This window comes from Fusarium poae (assembly GCF_019609905.1).
Source record: "Fusarium poae strain DAOMC 252244 chromosome Unknown contig_2, whole genome shotgun sequence".
NCBI lineage: Eukaryota > Fungi > Ascomycota > Sordariomycetes > Hypocreales > Nectriaceae > Fusarium > Fusarium poae.
In genome coordinates this window covers 846870-865251 of record NW_025408660.1, presented here as the reverse complement: position 1 = coordinate 865251, position 18382 = coordinate 846870, and the positions used below count along the sequence as shown (strand labels likewise).

Sequence of the window (18382 nt, the reverse complement as noted above, 5' to 3'; positions counted from 1 at the left end):
CTCCATCCCACAGTCAGGTTCGCGCCACCGTCGCTGTCCTCAGTGTTGCGAATAATATGGCAATAAAGTAGTAGTTACGCAAACGAGCATTAAAATGGCATTGATGCATATCAGCAGATTCCTCACGCTTTGGCCTACCCTTACGCCTTATTTATCCGCATCTTCTACTGTCGTCGATTTTGGACGCATTTTGATTGTCATTTTTTGGCCAGCACCGAGATTTGACAGAGACGTTTACGGCCATTCTAGCCCTGTCCCTACTTACATAGCGGATCTTCAAATCTCATTATACATCTTCTTTTATGCTCCAACCTCCCACATATCTTCATTATGTATTAGGCACTCGCTTCCTAAATATCAGAGATCTATCATAATTGCTCGCCATGGATAAATGCCGACGCCGCCGGCCACCCTAGATCGACACAGCGCATTCTGGCTTTGAAAACTGGCCCAACATAGAGCCTGATTCCTGTTCGTTTCTTAAGCTGCCAAAAGACGCGAGGAGCCTTATCTGAACCAAAGAGAAGATGTCAGACATAATCTCGCAGCTGCCAAACGAGATTCTACGAATCATTATGGAAAATGTTGGGTACTCCCCCAATTTATCTCCTTTTGTTAGTGCATTGTCACCGGAACAAGTGGGACAGAAGGTTATCTAGTAAGGCCTCACTGATACAGAGCTCAGGTCACCTCGATCAGAGATCTTAAATCAGCAACTGAAGTCTCGAAAAGAATCCGGAGCGTTTGTCTACCAATATTTTGGCAGTCCGTCGAGATTAGACCCAAAGGAATCTCACACTATATAGACCTCCCCGGCTTACCACTGCTCTATCTGTCCCCAATATCTTTGAAGTACATCAAACACCTGCATTTCCGAAAAAGTCTAGGAGTCTGTTGGCAATTTTATCAATGTCCTCATTCCGACGGACCCCGCAAGGCAGATCTGGACCTCTGCTTCGCGCTAACCCCAAGTGTGGGGTTGGGGGTTAATTTCAGCCAATAAACAGCCGGACCCCAATCCACTCGATTCAAGTCCAAATTTTGAGCGAAATTATCCATTTTGGTGGCCGATTACTGTTCAATCGCCTCTTAATAGTTCCTATGGTGATTGACTGTAGATTTACTAGCAAAGTGCTCTCGCGATCTGTGTCCTATGGCTTAGCATTCCACTCCAAGAACGCCGTCTTTGCCAACCGGATATCCTCTAAAAAGCTTTGACTTGACCGACTTCGCTTGCTCGAATCACCAGTTACCTTCTTGCCATCCATCGTCTCCGACTGCCACGCTCGCTTGTTCGGCACCAGCTGCGCCAGCGGACGTCGAGGCGGGTTGAGCAGCAAAGCCCGTTCAAAGTCGATCACCATAATCCCGCCGGTCTCGGGATTGAATAACATGTTTGCGAGCCTCACGTCTTTGTGGACCACGCGCTCTCGATGCATGGCTCTCAAGGACCGAATGGCCTCGTCTTCGAGCGACCTGCTCATGCCGCCAGCCCTCTGCGCTCCGTCGACGCTGCAGCCTCCCCAGGACAAAAATGTCAAGTGCACCACGTAGACCCGGTGGTCGTAGTAGTAAGTCTTGTTCATCGATCGAAGGTCAACCGCACCCAGGAAAACGGGCACGTGGACGCCTTGCACTGGCTTGAGACGCTCGTAGACAGCAGCCTCGTGCTGGAGATCTTTGATGAAAGCCCGCACCGTGCCCTTGCTGACAAAGGTGTAGCCATGAGCAAGTAGGGTCACTTGGAAAAGCACACCCCGCGCACCACCTTCCCCCAATGGCCTGATCCCGTCGTCGAGAGACTGTTCCAGCTGCTTCCGGAGTAGGCGAAGCCACTCCTTGTGGTCGACAGGATGACGTGCGCGGGCGGTAGCGCAGCTCCCGCAGTGAAGCGCCACGTTCGGGCACTTTGGGTCAAGAAAACCACCCTTGACCATCCCGAGAAGACATTTCTGCGTACAGTACTGCCGACCCTGCTCGCCGTCTCGCGCGGCGGCCGCAACGCCAGTCGCCGGCTCCGCCTGGTTCCTTGTCTTGTGTTTCGTCCAGTTGGCGTAGGCGTGTCCGGTGGCCTGGATGCCGACTCGTCATCAGATGGTTCCGGCTTGCCGTCCTTCCTCAACGACCCCTCGCCAATCTGGCACTTGGCAGTTCGACGCGTCCTTCTGCGCGGCAAGGCCGGCGACCGATCGACATCCTTGTAGGTGGTAGGTTCATGGCCAGGAGAGTAGGCTGACGACACCGATCGTTCATTTTCTGGGATAGAACGGAATGTCGATTCGAAGTCCTCAGACCACCTCTTCAAGCCATTCATAGCTTTTTGACGTTCCTCCTGGCTAATCTCCCGTCGCTCTCCAGGCGCACCGAGAGCCATGAGGGTGAACGCTAGATATTGACCGACAGCCGTGCATATATGGAGGTTGTTTGGATGTGCCGACACCTCCGGACCAGGCTCTGCTAGATGATAGTACAGAGTCTCAGGGTCGTCGTCCCAGTCGATGTTGAGAAACACAATAGCCTCGCCAGTAGTAAGAAGACCATACCCAAGGCCGCTTTCAATCATGTAGTGATACGTCTGCGTGATGGCAGATGCCGTCAGCTTCTCCGCGTGGTACTGGAAACGCGCGTCAGGGTTAATAGAAGTTGGAATCGTCCTTCGGTTCACAACTTCCCTGTAGATGTCCATGGGGCGGAGACCGACGCGAAGGTGCGGAGCGGTCAGCTTGTGGGGCGGCTTGTACTCGGAAACGTAAACCATTGTGCGCTGGGAAGACGGCGTGTTGTCGGATCGATAGACGCAGATTTGATCCGGCCGCAACTGGTTGAGATCTATTCCGTGGTCCGGCGTCCGCGGCGGCGTCGATGGGGTCTCCCTCTCAACCACTTCTTCGGCAACATCGCTGAGGGCATGGGGATGGTTCTCAAAGACGACACCATCTCCGATCTGAAAATCCCTGCCGACCTCTTCGACCTGTTTAAGATGTTGTACGATGGCCCTAACCGGATCCTCCACGCTATTATGTAGGAAATATTCGAGCGTCTTCTCGTCTCCTATCGGTCGTTGGGAGACCCGGTTCCCCATGCCGGCCAGGAAGTTTCGGTTCTCGAAAAGGCGGCTTTCGGTAGGAAATGAATGGTGCAGTGTACCGAAGGTGACCCTCTGTTGATGAAGGAAGTTGGGCCATGGCCTGAGGTTTTTAGGACACCACTTGTTACGCGGGTTGGTCAACGGGCCCTTTGAGGTCAGTTTTGGATCTGTTTCGATGGCGAAGCGAGAGAAAACGGAGTCATGGCAAGCTGCAATGTATTCGTCAAGCGTCGTGAGTCGTGTTTGTTCCTCTGCTTCCTCGGCGCGTTGTTGTTCCCTCTCGGCGCGTTGTCGCTCCTCCTGCCGTTCTCTCTCTGCTTCATCGGCGCGTTGTCGCTCCTCCTGCCGTTCTCTCTCTGCTTCATCGGCGCGTTGTCGCTCCTCCTGCCGTTCTCTCTCTGCTTCATCGGCGCGTTGTCTCTCCTCCTGTCGTTCTCTCTCTGCTCCCTCGGCGCGTTGTCGCTCCTCCTCCGCGCGCTGCTCAGCTTCTCGTAGGAGTCTTGTCAATTCCTCTATACTCGATGGTCCATCCATGATATATAGGATTGATGTCGTGGTGAGGAGTGATTTCGAAGGGTGGATATTTGTGTCGTAAACGTTTGTATTGTGTTTTGATGTTTTGAGCTAATTAAAATGGAGCTACACTACGTTGCGAAGGGTTACCCGCCGGAAATCATTTCGAGGGCGGCCAATACATGGGCTAGGTGCCCAAATTATGTCAGCAATCGTCGCCCCGATTTGATCCGTAAGGCTGTTTAACCGATTGGCCCCGCCCTGTGAGGCCTCCCGCTCGCACCCTGTCTGAAGCCGATCCCGTTGAGCACTGGCCTGGTTCGCGGAATAGACACTCCGATATGTATACTACTTCATCAGAGATTGGTGCCACTTCAACTGGTTCTTTTGGTCTCACTCCTCCCGGCTAGCCAACGAGTAAATGATTTTCTTTTGGCCATTACTACGCTGGCGTGACAGAATGGCTACACCGGCGTCACTCTTATACAGGCAGGCGTTTCTTTTATGGCTTCTGATTCGCTCTTTTTTCCTTCGACCCACAGGTAGATCCACGCAAAGGCGGTGAAGGCAGCTCCCCCTTAAAAAGTCCTTGCTTTTGGTAAAGAACCAATCGGGTCAACCAGTTCTAAAGCGAACATCACAACAAGGTCTAGTTTTCACTGCAGAACCAGGCCAATTCAAGTATGCCCTAGAGGGTAGTTATCTATCTCGCTATCCTCTACCTACTATCGAAGGAAGTCCCTCCTTTTCTTAATACCTGATGAGGAGAGGCTGTTCAGACAGTTCTGGTATCATCGTGAGACATCTTTCCTTGAGGTGGCTGCCTGCCATTTCTCCAACACTACACACAGTGTTGGCAGAAGCTAAATGCACTAACAAAAAGGGATGGACCAATCAGAAGCCGTAGAAATGACGCCTGTGTAAGAGTCACGCTGGTGTAGTAATTACCTTTCTTTTAGCCAGTCATATGTTGAAGTAAGCATTTACTAGAAGGGGAATGTCGTAAAATCATACGACTATACTCTATACTGCAGGAGGCCCACCGTTTACTGGGCACATGCAAAGTAACGGTTTATGGCTATTCTGGCCTGATCATTTCCCCTCTTTTAGACCTAATTAAAGCTTCCTTCGTCATATGAATCTGACTATTCCTACCCGCCTATCAAGTAGACACATGTATCTATAAGTCTCTACTCCAAAACTTACAAAGAGAATGTTATTGCGAAGAGGAAGGTGTACATGTACAATACTGTAAAGGTTACGCAACATTCCATTCATGCAATCTACCAAGGTTCGCACTACCTGCTGCCACCAGAACGCGGAGGTGGACGCATAGACCGGTCCGCCACAGAAGATTGTCATACTTTTACCGTCATGCAGCTAAGACGCTTATACATAACCCGTTCTAGGAAAAGGTCTTCTGCATGAGGCCATAACTCACTCATAGATCCCTTCTAAAGCCAGTGGCTTAGCTACCAAACAGAATAAGACATACTGATATATCAATGCCTTTAACATGTAGTTATCTATAATTAGAGAGGTGGTATGTTGAAGGATGATTGTATTTTGAGAGTTCACTTTCAGCTTACTGCAAGAAGTTGTGCCGTGTCTCAACCGCATGCGGGCAATTTCGTGGAGAGCTGAAAGGCTGAAATAGGCTCTGTTATTGTCGATCTTCTGCCAGCTACCCAAGCGGGTTATGTGGCGTTTCCGCCGGCTGTAGATCAGTCCGAAATAAGTACATACGTTGTGTGTTTTAGGCCGAGTAGGGAGAAATTAGGGATGAGATACTTTTGGCAAAGTACCTCAGGAAATTGGCTTCCAAGCAGACCCCTCAACGGTGTGAATCGGGAAAACTAGAGCTTTGTCGAGGTGCATGGTTTAGCGTAGTTTTCCCAGAAGGAATAAACTATATTATATCACACTTATGTCATTGGAATGAAGTGCGCCTTTGAGGTTTCCGGAGCTTGTTAATAACCTTCGTGTGGGCCGTTGACCCGGCGTTTTTCATTCTACTCCGAGTCTCTTTGTCAATGCTTCTATATATCGGGGTGCTCCTTCTACCACCAATCTACGTATATAGCGCGACGGGCTTTTATTATCTAGATTTAACATAGTTCAGCCCTCATCCAACACTCACAAACATGTCTAACGACCCGGTCAACAAGCAAAGAGAGGCCGCAGCACCCTTTTGGGATGGCGAACCAGACAGCAGGCCAGAACACTCGTTAGGAATTTGAGTTCTCTCTTTGAAGACCGTCAACTGACAATGCAACAGGCCTTACGCCAGTCAAGTCTGTGCGGTATACTTCCAAGGAAATGGACCCCTCCATATCCCTCACGCACTCCTGCATCAGAGTGTCGAGCTTACTTCCCGAAGCGTCGCGACAGACTGTTTCTCTTCGTCGTTACGCGACCTTCACTTGGACGATATCGACTACAATACCGGCCATGTCCTTATTCACTTTATGACCACCGGCAGGTATCAATGCCTGAAGCCACAGGGAGAGACTATTATGATGAGGTATGCATCCGAGTTTACAACTGCACTCCGCGTGTACGCCGCAGCCCAATCCTTTCAATTGCCCTCTCTTCGTGATCTGGCAAGAAGAGAGATGATCGCACTCGGCGACAGGTTGAGCTTGCCTTCCTTGGTTGATATCATGGAAGAGTCAAGTCTGTCATTGAGCACTCTCCCGGGAATAGCCGCGTATGTTGAGTCGCGCATCCTTGCTTTTGCCGAGAACATTACCTATCCAACTTCAGAAAAGGTACTCTCTGAGATTGGAACTCCCAACACGCTCAGCATGGTACTTTTGAAGGCTATTCTGCTGCTTCAAACTTCAAAAGTATCTCTACGTGATGATTCACTTCGGAAGGAGGAACCCGTAGAGATTCTCCGAGGTCTCAGCGATACCGGACCCATAGTAAAAGGCAAGGGTTCGGATGTGGATCAAGTTATGAAGGAAGCCGAGGAGCAAGCAGCTAAGAGGGCCGAAGAAAAGGTTGCTCAAGAAGCAGAAAAGGCTGCTGCTGCCGCTATTGCCGTGGCGCAAAGAATTGCTGAGGCTCAGGCGACTGAAGCAGTTCATGAAGAGGGGGAAATTGCTTGCTTATTAGCAAAAAAGGCACGCAAAGGCAAGCTTCTTAAAAAAGACCAAGAGAGACTTTCCGCACTCGAGCATAATGCCGCAAAGAGAGTTGAAGCTCGAGCTGCTCGTGACATTGCGGAAGCAAAAACTGCCCACGCATTAAGTGCCCCCGCTGCAGACAAGGTCAACCTTTCGCTGTTGTGGGCCGCCAGGAATGGAAGCGAGGCCATGGTCAAGATGCTCCTCGATACGGGCAAGGTCGACCATGATGCGAAAGATTACATTGGCTGGACGCCGCTGTCGTTGGCCGCCAGGAATGGAAGCGAGGCTGTGGTCAAGATGCTCCTCGATACGGGCAAGGTCGACCATGATGCGAAAGATTACATTGGCTGGACGCCACTGTCGTTGGCCGCCAGGAATGGACCCGAGGCCGTGGTCAAGATGCTCCTCGACACGGGCAAGGTCGACGTTGATGCGAAAGATGTAGAGTATGATCGGACGCCGCTGTCGTGGGCCGCCGAGAATGGACATGAGGCCGTAGTCAAGATGCTCGTCGATACGGGCAAGGTCGACCATGATGCGAAAGACAAGAGCGGCCGGACGCCACTGTCGTTGGCCGCCAGGAATGGACACGAGGCCGTGGTCAAGATGCTCCTCGACACGGGCAAGGTCGACCTTGATGCATAAGATTTCTACAGCATTGAGTACTTGCACCTTCCGGTCCAAAAAAAACATGCTCTTTGCAAGTCTAGGGTGGGGCTACCTGGGTACATGGCTCTATCTCATAAGCAGATGTTCTGTCAGAATTTGGCCGCCTTATGGGTGCGTAAATAATTTCTGGCTTAGCGAATGAAGTACTTAGAAATACCGCTGCTGCCTGAGTTCCGGGGTGCGAATGTGGGGGAATGGAGACAGGTCGACAGTGCGAGTCATAAATACTGTCGCTAACATTAATGCCTTGATGCATCCGGTAACCCTAGTTCTATTATGAATGGTCCAAGCGAATGCCTTGTTACTAAAACTTCTGCTACGCACTGCCGCTCATGGGAGGACAGCCCGGAGCATATGTGCGCTATCGCCCGTACCCACTCTGATATGGTCAAAGTTGCCGTAGGCTAGGTCCAGGCTGGCGATCAATTCAATTCCATCAATTTCGCCCTCGCGTGGCGTTGCGTTGACAGCTTACTCAGCATTTGGCCCGTGGAGGGGGAGCCCATAGGTTCGCGGTGGCCGCGGATTTAAAATTTCACGGGTACCGCGAAAATGACTAAGCACCGTTACCGTAGCGATTTCCAGCCATTCAGCTGGCGTCGTGCGGCGCGACGCGATCATATTCTTGTTTTCACCCTTCTCTAATGTTTTCAGTATCGCCTACAGAGAACGCGACTTTCCCTGAAGACTGTCTCCCTCCAGAACGGAGCTATGAGTCACGAGATGCCCTTCTAAGGTCTATAAATGTGTGGGCGGCTACGAGAGGCTATGCTTTCACCACTGGGAAGTCTACTAGAGGGAAAAGTGGCAGACAAACAGTCTCATACGCTTGTGACCCCGCCATTGACTTACACGGGGTCTTTCACCAGATCCCATGGACTGCCTTGCCTCCACACTCTGAAATCCTTGCAAGAGCAGGGACAAGTTCTTTCACTTGGACACTTCCACCAGCACTGGCGCCTGCAGCGCAAGGGAGCTCCACAACCACTTCTAGAGCCTCGCCAACGAATTGAGTCGACGTTTGCACACTCAAATATCCCTAAACAGAGCACCCGAAGAGAACCTAGTGCATTTGAGAGTGTGGAGATGGCGCGCGAGGCGCCACCTACATGCAGCAGATGGTGCCTGGACTACAAACAAATGTCCAAGCGCTGTACCACGTCAACAAGTTCAAGAGAATGGACGAAAGAAGAGATGATGGCATATCTAGACTGGGCTAAGGCTGAGGATGAGCGAATTGAAGCCCAGGTCGCGGAAGAGATAGGAGACAGTCCTTTGGCTAATAGCAGAAGGGGCGTCAAAGACATTTGGAGGAGGATAGAAACGGACAGCAGGGAACAAGAAGCTTTGCATTCAGCTAGCCGTAAGGCAGAAGGAGACTGTATCATTGTTGGCAGTCATGGGTGTTAGACAATCGACCGTGTGGCAAGGCCCATTCTACAGCTGTCACGCCTGTCTATAATTTCAAGTAGCTCTTATGTGAATCAAACACCTGAACCTTCTCATCTCAACAATTATAATTGAAATGTAGTTATTGGCTCCGTTGAGTGTGTGTGTAAGTCAAGTGGGCTTTACTTTACCCACAAGAGGCCAATTCTGCAAATACACAGTGCTTAGTCATTTTCGCGGTACCCGTGAAATTTTAAATCCGCGGCCACCGCGAACCTATGGGCTCCCGCCCGTGGAGTTGAACCACCGCATCTGCAAATTGAATTGGTGGCGTTGAATTGAACATGTTGAACCTCATACGCCCCCCGAGATGCCCAACACGTTATTCGCCATCGTCTCGGCCATCTTCCTCTGTCTCCCATATAATGCTACTCCCAACCTCATCTGATACGTCAACTAACGTATCCACCGCGTCGATTAGGCCATTCCGCACCCATGACCTTAGCGTCTGTGTCATCCCTATCGTGCTAGCCTCCAGTCGAGTCCGCAGCGGTGAGACCATTTGCCCAGCAACACTAAACAAACGCTCGCACTCTGCCGACATAGGCGGTACCGAAAGCAGGTCAAGAGCCATTCGCGACAGTCGAGGGTAATCTTTCCGTCTCTCCCACCAATATTGGATGGGATCCGTGACAAGAGGGTCGCTCTTAACGTCCGGACTCGACAGCCAGTGGTCATATTCATCATGGTCTGCGTTCACTGACCTATCCAAAGGACATCTGCCTGCTAGAGACGAAGTTCTGTGTGCTCGGTGTCTTTCGAGAGCACTCATTGCCTTTAAACGCTTGAATGGAGGTTCCTCATCTGAATTCGAAACATTCGGTAGTGATTTATACTCTTCCTCCCACAGAGTCTTCACCATTCTTTTTGCCTCCTGAAGCCATGGCAGCTGTGCTTTGCCGGTCCACGTATTCTCGAAATATCCCCAACGTGAGGCCGGATTTAGAATGGCGGAAGCATAGTAAGCTGGCGTCTCGTCCAGTTTCGTATAGTACTCGTTCAACTTATCCCACCCCAGGTTGATGTTTATCCTGAAGTGCTCAGGATCCGGGTAATTCTCTGCTGCTGCTTTCCACTCCTCCAGACGTTCCATCAGAAATTCATACGTTGAAGCAACATCCCACATATTGCCATATGCGGCCACCTTTACGTACCCGGCTCTGAGCATCTCCTTCAAGCATCCGGAGTGCCTCCTCGAAACCAAGCAGCACCTTGTCCATCAACTCAATTACTTTCCAGTCCTTCTCCCCAAGAAGACTCTCCTCCCGGAGACAGAGCGGTATCTCTTCCCTCCGTCTAGCCCCGTTGCGGCATTCCTTGTTGAATTCAAGCGTGACCTTCTCAACTAGGTCCTCCAGAAAAGGACGCAACAAGAGACCGCGTCGCATCATATACAGGGTCGACAACCACCGCGTCTGGTTATCGCGAACAACGTCGACAGGCTTCCTTGCTCGAATCTTGGGGTTGTCAGAATGCTGAAAAAGTTCTTCCTGCAGCGCACGGAGACGATAGGTCAACTTGTCAGACCGATGGATCCAATGGACCAGGTTATGGAGCTTCCCAATGGGACCTTTCTTTCGCCAGATCTCGTGCTGGGCAGCGCCAGAAACAGATTCTCCATCAATTTCTGCTTCAAAAGTCTCAGCTTTGTACCCAAACAACAGGGCTTCCACCACCAAGTTGAGCACATGGCCGAAGCATCGCACTCTCCGTTTCTTCGGATCGAATCCCAGCGCCTCCGCAATGTCCTCCATTGCTGTATCCATATTCCCGGCGTTGTCAAGCGTGATGTACCCCACCCTATCGAGTATCTCATAGCTCTCCAAGATCTCGAGGATCTGGGCTGCAATATTTCCCCCCGAATGGCAATTCTTCAACTCCGGTAGGCCAAGGACCAACTTCGACGGGATTCCATTTTTGTCAACATAAAAGCAGACAATCCCATACAGAGCATGCCGATTCCTTGAACGCCAGCCATCGAACGCAATATGAATTTGACCTGGAACACTCCTCAGGTGGTCGATTATGCGTGTCTTTTGTTGGAGATGAAGGTCGATGATTCGCCTTCGAACCGTGTCATGAGAGATATGAGCATTCGTCGCTGCGACTCATGGGTTCAGGTATTCGAATATACGTCGAAGCCGCCCATGCTCGGGCTGGCGAAAAGAGATATTGGCGTCGATCACCCACTCAAGGAGCAGTCTCTAGGAGTGGTCCCTGTCGAAACGCTGTATGAGGGCGTTCGCGATGGCTTGCTCTTTAGGGTCTGAGGTGTCAAGATTCAGCATCTCCACAATGTTCCTTGAGGGAGTCTTCTCCTGCTTTCCCTTCCAAAGAGCGGGTGGCTTCCTCCTCCCGGACTTATCGACAAGTCCGTGCTCCCTGAACAGATGTTTCTCGATATTCTGGGTGCCAACAGCAGAGAAGTCTGTCATCTTGGGCTTAGCTTTCCGAAGACAATGCTTGCAAACCCATTTCCTCTTCGTGGGAGAATCGCGGGCTTGAGTGTCAAAGCCGTGCTGCCAAACCCACGAAGTCTGCCTGCCAACGCGTTCCGAAATCGAGAAACCCGGAAACTTGTGCCATGGGAAGGCTTTCCAATCTCCTGGCGAAGCATCCAAGTTATTAGGTGAAGCACTAGGTGCGCTGCAGTCGGGACTCTGGCACTTGACAGGTACGTTGGCGTCCATTTGAAGATTAGGAAAGGAATAGAATGCACGCAATCTTTCTGCAAGGGTCATGGGGCGCGACGACAGCTGGTTGGTTGGTTGGTTGTATTCCTACTCGGTTTTAGCCGCCACTACAGCAGCCATGCCCGGTAAGCAAGTCCTGGCTGACAGCCGAAGCATTCATCCTGTGAACACCCCACTTCGCCTCATTGTTGAAACAAGGCCAGCTGTCCCCAAGTTTCCTGCTGTCTCTACTCCTATACTCTGCTTTACTATGTACATGTCTTCTGTTGGAGAATCCCATGTGCTATCCGTCCTATTTCGTTCCGCAAATTTCCCCACGTGTTTTCTTGAGAATTTTTCTGCTTCATATCCTCGTGTTGTGGCTCTGTCGGTGCCCTCGGGCACCATATGTTGCAACCGTGATACCTGCAGTCTCCCCCCAGCCATCGGCTTTGTCTGTTTGCTGATCTCCCTCGAGCCCCCCGGGTTTTTGTGCGTACTCTTATGTTCCGTGTGTTTCTGTTGTTGTTGCCTCCGACCGGGTTCCTATGTGGCCATGTCTTTGTACTGTGAAGTCAGCCGCTGGCGACATTAACCATAGCCGTCATCAACCACCTCATGTAGTGCAATGCTCCAATCGTTTCGACATGGTGAATTACTGAGTATGAGAGCTCCCTCACGGCCTCCTTAGACCCGACTAGCCGGGTGGCGGAGGGTGGCCAAGCCTCCGTCACCATAGGTTGGGGGGAGCGACAGTGGGCAAGTCTGTCTGGGATCCATAGTGTTGTGTGGCCTTTGTCTATGGCATGCCGGGCGTTTGGTGGTCGCGGGAGGTGATACCGTTCTGTCCAACATGTCGGCGTAGTGGGACGTTGCAAACGTTGACGAAAAATGGGCCGAGGGCCCATGAGTGGCCATGTATTTATTTATAGAGGGGACAATAATGTTGACGATGTTTGGGCTCCGTCGTCACACTGCAAGAGGTGTGTTGTAGTTAGCTATAGCCGCAGTCATCGGTGGTATATGCGTGGTTTTCGTGGCGTGCTCGTGAATTTCGCGCTCCTTTCCCCGCCCGCCATCGCAACGACATCTCTTGGGAAGTCAAAACACTGCAGGGGAAGGTGTCAAGACCCGTTGAGGCGCATTGCGACAGCGGGCGGAAGTGTTGAGTTCCTCGAGTGGCTGTTGTTTCAAAAATTCGTTCTCGCTGTTGTGAAAAGTTTTTAGCTGGCGTGAGCCGTAAGGCTACTCTTTAGTGATTGGCTTGAAAATTGTGGGGTACACGTGACGTAACCGCTAGGGTCGTAACACCCCATAGTGGGTGAAGGTCGAGAGCCATCAAATCTCGCATGCGACTTCACCTGCACCCATGAAGGAAGCCACCATCTTAACGAGCTGCCCAAAAGAGAATCGTCAGTGGAGAATAGTGGGGGTTTATTGATATGTCAAAGTTTGATCTTCAGCCTGACAGGCACCCTGCGATTCAGTTACTGGTGCTAGGGAGACCTAGACCGCCTGGCACACAAGGAAGAGCGCAGTGGAGTTCCAGATGGCACGCATTAAGTCATGTGGGTTCATTTCTATCCGAGGAGACATAAAAACGAAGCGACGCAGAAGAGTAAATACAAAAAGTACACAATATCGTACCCATACAGTTCAGACCCTGTTCCAGACCCTGGACACAGCCAGGATCCTTTGCAAGCTAACAAATCTATCAATATGCCAGAGAGCATCCATAATCCCAAAAGTTTGTAACATCCCCTGTCGCCAACTCTTCGTGCTGCCACTAAGACTTCTTGAGACACGACAGATCCGGGTACTGAGGCCAAGAAGACGGCCAAGATATATTTCAGTTATTTGTATGATGAAGTTCAGAGACTAAAAGATGAAGAAGATCGAGATCGGTGGATTCAGGAGCTGGCGGAACGAAATGATTTTCTGGAGAATGAAATACAACGAATGGCAGAAGAGATCAAGCGATTGAGCCCCAAGAAAGAAAAGGAGGTCGACAAATAGAAGTAATTACCGTTTTTTATGGCTTTGGTTATAGAATATGTTCTACAGTCTTGTAATACTGTATCTCCGTAGGCTCAGGGGCTATTCCGTTCGCTTCGATGAATTATGAATACTTGACGTTGATCTAGAGTTCCCAGTCCCTCGTCTCCAATTCCTGGCTACACATGCGTACGAACCCTTTTACCCGAGGGCATATTAGAAACAAGTGTTTTCCATAAAGTAAAGAAGTCTCCAAGTTCTGGCGAGGGGCTTATCAGTTGCAAGAAGAATGCTTATATAGCATCAATCGTCAAAGTACGGACGGATAACACCCGCTTTTTTTTCTTTTTTTTTCTTGATATCGCTCCCGAATCGAGCTCCAAAGCTGGATAGAAATAAGGACCTCGGATTTGGTGTAGGGACCATGGTTATCTTTGAGATGTACTCCCGACGTAGCAAGTTTCTCGAGTCAAGAACACTACCTAGCCCACAAGAGTCGACCAATTTTACAGCCCTTTTTTACATCGAAGGACTAGTGACCAGGGTTCAAATCCACGGCACTCCACGACACATTTGTGAATATGGCATGGATAGGGGCCCCATAGGGACACGGGTACCCGTGGCTCCAAAATTTTCACGGGTACCCGGCGCCCGCTACAGAGGCGCCCGGACGCGCAAATCATGTCAGCATTCAACCGAGGCAACAACACAACGGCAGAGATCAGGGGCTGCCTCCATGGCTCAAGCAGCATTCCCTAATGATGTGCTCCCGTCAGAGGCACATGCGACTCTCGGGGGGCTCTTCTTCTAACCATAAACTCTTGGGCGAAGCCTAGAGGCTATGCATTCGCGACGGGAAAATCTTTCAAAACTCCAAACGGCCGAGTGAAAGTTGTATTTGCGTGTGATCGGAACAAGCCTCCGCCACGTGCATCTGTCGGACGAACACGACGCACATGCAGCCGAGGAACTGGTTGCAAGTTCTCAGTACTTGCCAAACAATCTCTAGTGGGAAATTCATAGGTCTTGAGTCACCAACCGAGCCAGAGGCTGTTGGAAGTACCAAGGTTACCCCTCACATCATGATCAAAGTTTAATAATACATAGAAGGTTCGAGAACTCAAGGATAACTCAAGTATGAAATAACTTGATGATTCTTGAATAGAAGAACAATAATTAACAATTGAATTCTTACACACAAGTGCACCCGGCATGACTGCGCATCATAACAACAGCCGATTGACGTCTCCTTTTATTCTGCGTTGCGCTAACTCCATGTCGGCGCTAGCTAACCCCAAGTTCAATTGCCTCTTAATAGTTCCTAGGGTTAGGGCCAGAGCGGTATTCAGGGTTATTTTCACTCAATCAGCTGCTCGTCTCAACATGTAACGATTGACCGATGGATCGCCTCTTAATAGTTCCTAGGGTCAACTGGTCTGTACTTGTAGCATAGCATCATCGACCTAAGGGCTTCGATCCACATAGCAGACTAAGATAAGTGCTCCACCCCGCTCTGTGAATAAAACGTGTGGTGAGACGCCAGTCCCTAGTGGCTACATCTTTTCCTCTATCACCTGTATTCAATCTATCTTTTTGTGTGTGAGAGTAAGATGAGCCAAGATCTGGATGGCCTATCCTCAAATTTCAGGAACATCGTGGAGCGAGATGAGCCAGACGAGAGCACTTTGTTGAATGATGCGACTGCAAGTTTCGAGATAGAAACAGATACCATGCAGTACCCACCCCCGTACGTACCCACCCCCCGTACACCAAAAATATTTCCTCCCCATACAAAATGCAACTTTTCAACGTCGTACTAAAAAATTACCAAAAATGGCAACAACGTGACGTTTCATATGAATAGGTTTCAATTTGTTCAAAGTTCAATATCTTCTAGGTTTCTTGACTTTACGGCCCCTGCGAGTGTGCATGACAGGTAATTCTTCCACCTCAGAATTTGAGCTTTCGCCCTCCTGCACCCCGCCAACCTCGATCACGTCCTCAACAGCCTCTGTCTCTTGAGTTGCCCGAGACGGGCTGGAAATAACATCACCAGCTACTAGAGCCTCGGCTAATGTCATAAACTTCTTATTGGGGTTCGGTATCGCCTTCCTCTTCTTACCTCTGCTCAGCCGGCTAACTTCCTCCTCCAAACTGGCTACTATTGACCTTAGCGACAGGCTTTCTATCCATACTCCATACTCCATACGGCGCCTTATGGAATATGGAATATGGAATGCAACCCATATGGAACTTAATCCATACATATGGAAACTAAGGAATGACGTCATTTACATTATCAACTAAACCGAATCTGGGTTGGAGCTCTGCCAGCCAGCCGAATCATCTAGCCCCTCTACGTTGTTATCCTCAATACCTTCCGCTTCAAGTAAATCTACCGGGTAACCTTGTGTTATCCCGCTTTTGATCCAACTCTTCATGCATACGTGCTGAAGAAGCTTCCATTGTTCGGCACCACCGTGACTACCCGGCCCGTCAAGACCTGGCAACTCCGACAAAGCTAATAGTGCCTGCAGCGCTTCCTTTGCATCCGGATCTACAAATTTGACGCATATCCCAAGGAAAGCTTTGTGATTTGGAGCAGACCACACGTCAGCAGAGAGATGAAGTTTCCATGGTGTAGACTGCAATTTTCTTCGCAACATGTCTTTGTGTACACGAAAGGAATTGGAGACAAGCTTCTGTATGGAGCCGTGAGAAAGGCTGATGAGGTCATCTGCCGCAGGATTGACTGCAGAAATGAGCGCATGAAGCTCTGGCCAAGAACTGCAGTTGTAAGAGAGATTACGGACAGTCACGAGCTGAATAAGTGCCTTCAACGCTGCTTTGTGATTGATGGCATGTCTCAGAGTTTCTTCTCGTTTTGCCAGTTACTTTGCAGCATGCATATCGCCGGCCTTGGCGAAAGCATCCTGAATCAGACGGTCACGCCGTTTTTTAATCGGATGTTCATGGGCTTCCAGCTCAATGCCGTGTATCTTGAGCAGATGATTCCGAAAGGTCGTTGAAACGGTCGTGGAGTAAGTCGGACTTACACAATGCATGCAGTAGTAAATCTTCTCATTTTTGCGACCGCAACGAGATGGCTCCGAATTGAGGGGCTCACGGGCGTGAGCCCAAGTATTTGCGGTCGTTTTACGCTTTCGAGCCATGCGCTCTTGGACATCGCCGCTTGAGAATCGAGGGTTCGTGCTAAAGATTAAGGAAGAGCACAATTCGCTTGTGGACACTGGAATCCCCGCAGGGTCAGTGGAAGTGGATGTCATCAGCGAGGACATACGCAGCGTCCTTACACAGTGGTGTTGGAATTAAAGAAAGAGTGGAGAGTTGGAAAATCGCCCCTGAACGGGATTACTACAGGGATCAAATTTTTTCCGCCGTATTGCCATACTTATGGAATACGACATCCCCGTATGGAATATGGATTAACGCGTATGGATAGAAAGCCTGCCTGGATATACACGACACGGATATATTCCGTTCCGTGATTAAGAGGTTGTGGATGAGAGGACAATTTGGCTCTAATTACACTGCACAGAGCCTGGATTGTGATATTCCAGAGCACGATGCCAAAGAAAAGCCAATTGGCGAGAAGCCTGCAGAAGATACACCGGAAAGGTTAGACTGGGAGCTATTGGTACCAGCAGACGCGCCCGCAGAAGCTTCGGCTTATGATCCAGAAGAAGAAGCTCCTGTAGAAGCAGCGCCTGCCGAAGAGGCGCCTACAGAAGAAGCGCCTGCTGCATACGACGGCTCACCGGAAGAGGAACTACCCACTGCAGAAGCATGTCCGGTGGAAGTGTACAATGAAGATGCACCGGCTGAGGCAAAACCCACAGAAGGTACGTCGCCCAGATCCATACTCGTCAGTGTATTCATATACTCACCCGTGCCATACACAGTAGAGGAAACATGCGAAGATGATTACGTACCGAAAGAGCAGGACGCAACATACCTACCTTTCAGTAGTCAACACAAGTTGATAACCTTTCTACAGGAGGTCCTTGAGGGAGCATGTTTTGCTTATGGACGGAGAGAGCTGTCGAAATTATTAAACGAGCGTGGCTGGAATTGCGTCGAAGCAGTACCGCTCCGTATCTGGATGGACCAACTCGCTAATAGACGACACATCCTCGACACAATACCCAGTGAACGTCTCTTGGAATCGGTGGCTGGTACCCAAGACATCGCTGTTAACCGCACGCCTATTGATTCGTCTAGGATGAAGAAGTTCCTAGAGGATGCGGCCGAGCTTACCGATATCTTGAAGATGAAAGACTACGGCGACATCATTAGAAAGGTTCGAGTAGATATCAATAAGACAACCGAAGGTTTAAGCCGTGAGGAGCAGGAGGCAAAGGACCGGCAAGAGAAGAATCTGAAGCGAATTGCCGAGGAACGAAAAATACTAGATGAGCGGGAGGCGGATGTTCGAAAGGAGCGGGGAAAAAACAAGAGGGAGCGCCAGATATCGGCTGGGCTGGAGGTCAAAGGGTTGTTGGATGAAGCAAAGAAGTCGTTTGGGATAACAGTCTTTTTCGACGAATTGGCATAGTAGTGTCACGGCCAGGGTCCCTGGATGCATTCAGGGTCTTACCGCTGCACTAAATGGCAAAAGACTAGGATGTAAGGTCCCTGACCTTACACTGCATTCTCATATATATAGCTATAGCGCCCTCAGATCAGGATCAGTTCAGGCTTTAGGCTTCAGGCTGTGACAAGTAGACGTGGGAGAAAGCTTGTTGATAAAGTTAAGCAGTAGTATTTTTACCAGCCAACCAGTAAATTAAGGGACTACATAAAGATGAGAATATGCTAAGAAAAAAGCCCTTTCTTCGTGA

At 50.0% G+C, this 18382-nt stretch overlaps 5 protein-coding genes across 5 annotated transcripts; 3 read left to right on the top strand and 2 right to left on the bottom strand.

Moving 5' to 3' along the window:
* Positions 1–1151: 1151 nt before the first annotated feature.
* On the bottom strand, positions 1152–3622 carry FPOAC1_013508 (uncharacterized protein; the record flags this gene model as incomplete). The annotated part of the gene is made up of 2 exons (XM_044857849.1): positions 1152–1907; positions 1961–3622. The coding sequence occupies 2 exons, from the start codon at positions 3620–3622 to the stop codon at positions 1152–1154; spliced, it is 2418 nt and encodes an 805-aa protein (XP_044701231.1).
* A 2123-nt stretch (positions 3623–5745) lies between these two features.
* FPOAC1_013507 (uncharacterized protein) lies at positions 5746–7380 on the top strand (the record flags this gene model as incomplete). The annotated part of the gene is made up of 2 exons (XM_044857848.1): positions 5746–5828; positions 5880–7380. The coding sequence occupies 2 exons, from the start codon at positions 5746–5748 to the stop codon at positions 7378–7380; spliced, it is 1584 nt and encodes a 527-aa protein (XP_044701230.1).
* A 5864-nt stretch (positions 7381–13244) lies between these two features.
* Positions 13245–13541, top strand: FPOAC1_013506 (uncharacterized protein; the record flags this gene model as incomplete). Its single annotated transcript, XM_044857847.1, has 2 exons — positions 13245–13272; positions 13327–13541. 2 exons carry the CDS (start codon positions 13245–13247, stop codon positions 13539–13541), a joined length of 243 nt encoding a protein of 80 aa, XP_044701229.1.
* A 2282-nt stretch (positions 13542–15823) lies between these two features.
* Positions 15824–16819, bottom strand: FPOAC1_013505 (uncharacterized protein; the record flags this gene model as incomplete). Its single annotated transcript, XM_044857846.1, has 2 exons — positions 15824–16307; positions 16416–16819. 2 exons carry the CDS (start codon positions 16817–16819, stop codon positions 15824–15826), a joined length of 888 nt encoding a protein of 295 aa, XP_044701228.1.
* A 115-nt stretch (positions 16820–16934) lies between these two features.
* FPOAC1_013504 (uncharacterized protein) lies at positions 16935–18096 on the top strand (the record flags this gene model as incomplete). Its single annotated transcript, XM_044857845.1, has 3 exons — positions 16935–16952; positions 17080–17383; positions 17444–18096. 3 exons carry the CDS (start codon positions 16935–16937, stop codon positions 18094–18096), a joined length of 975 nt encoding a protein of 324 aa, XP_044701227.1.
* Between the last annotated feature and the right edge of the window lie 286 nt (positions 18097–18382).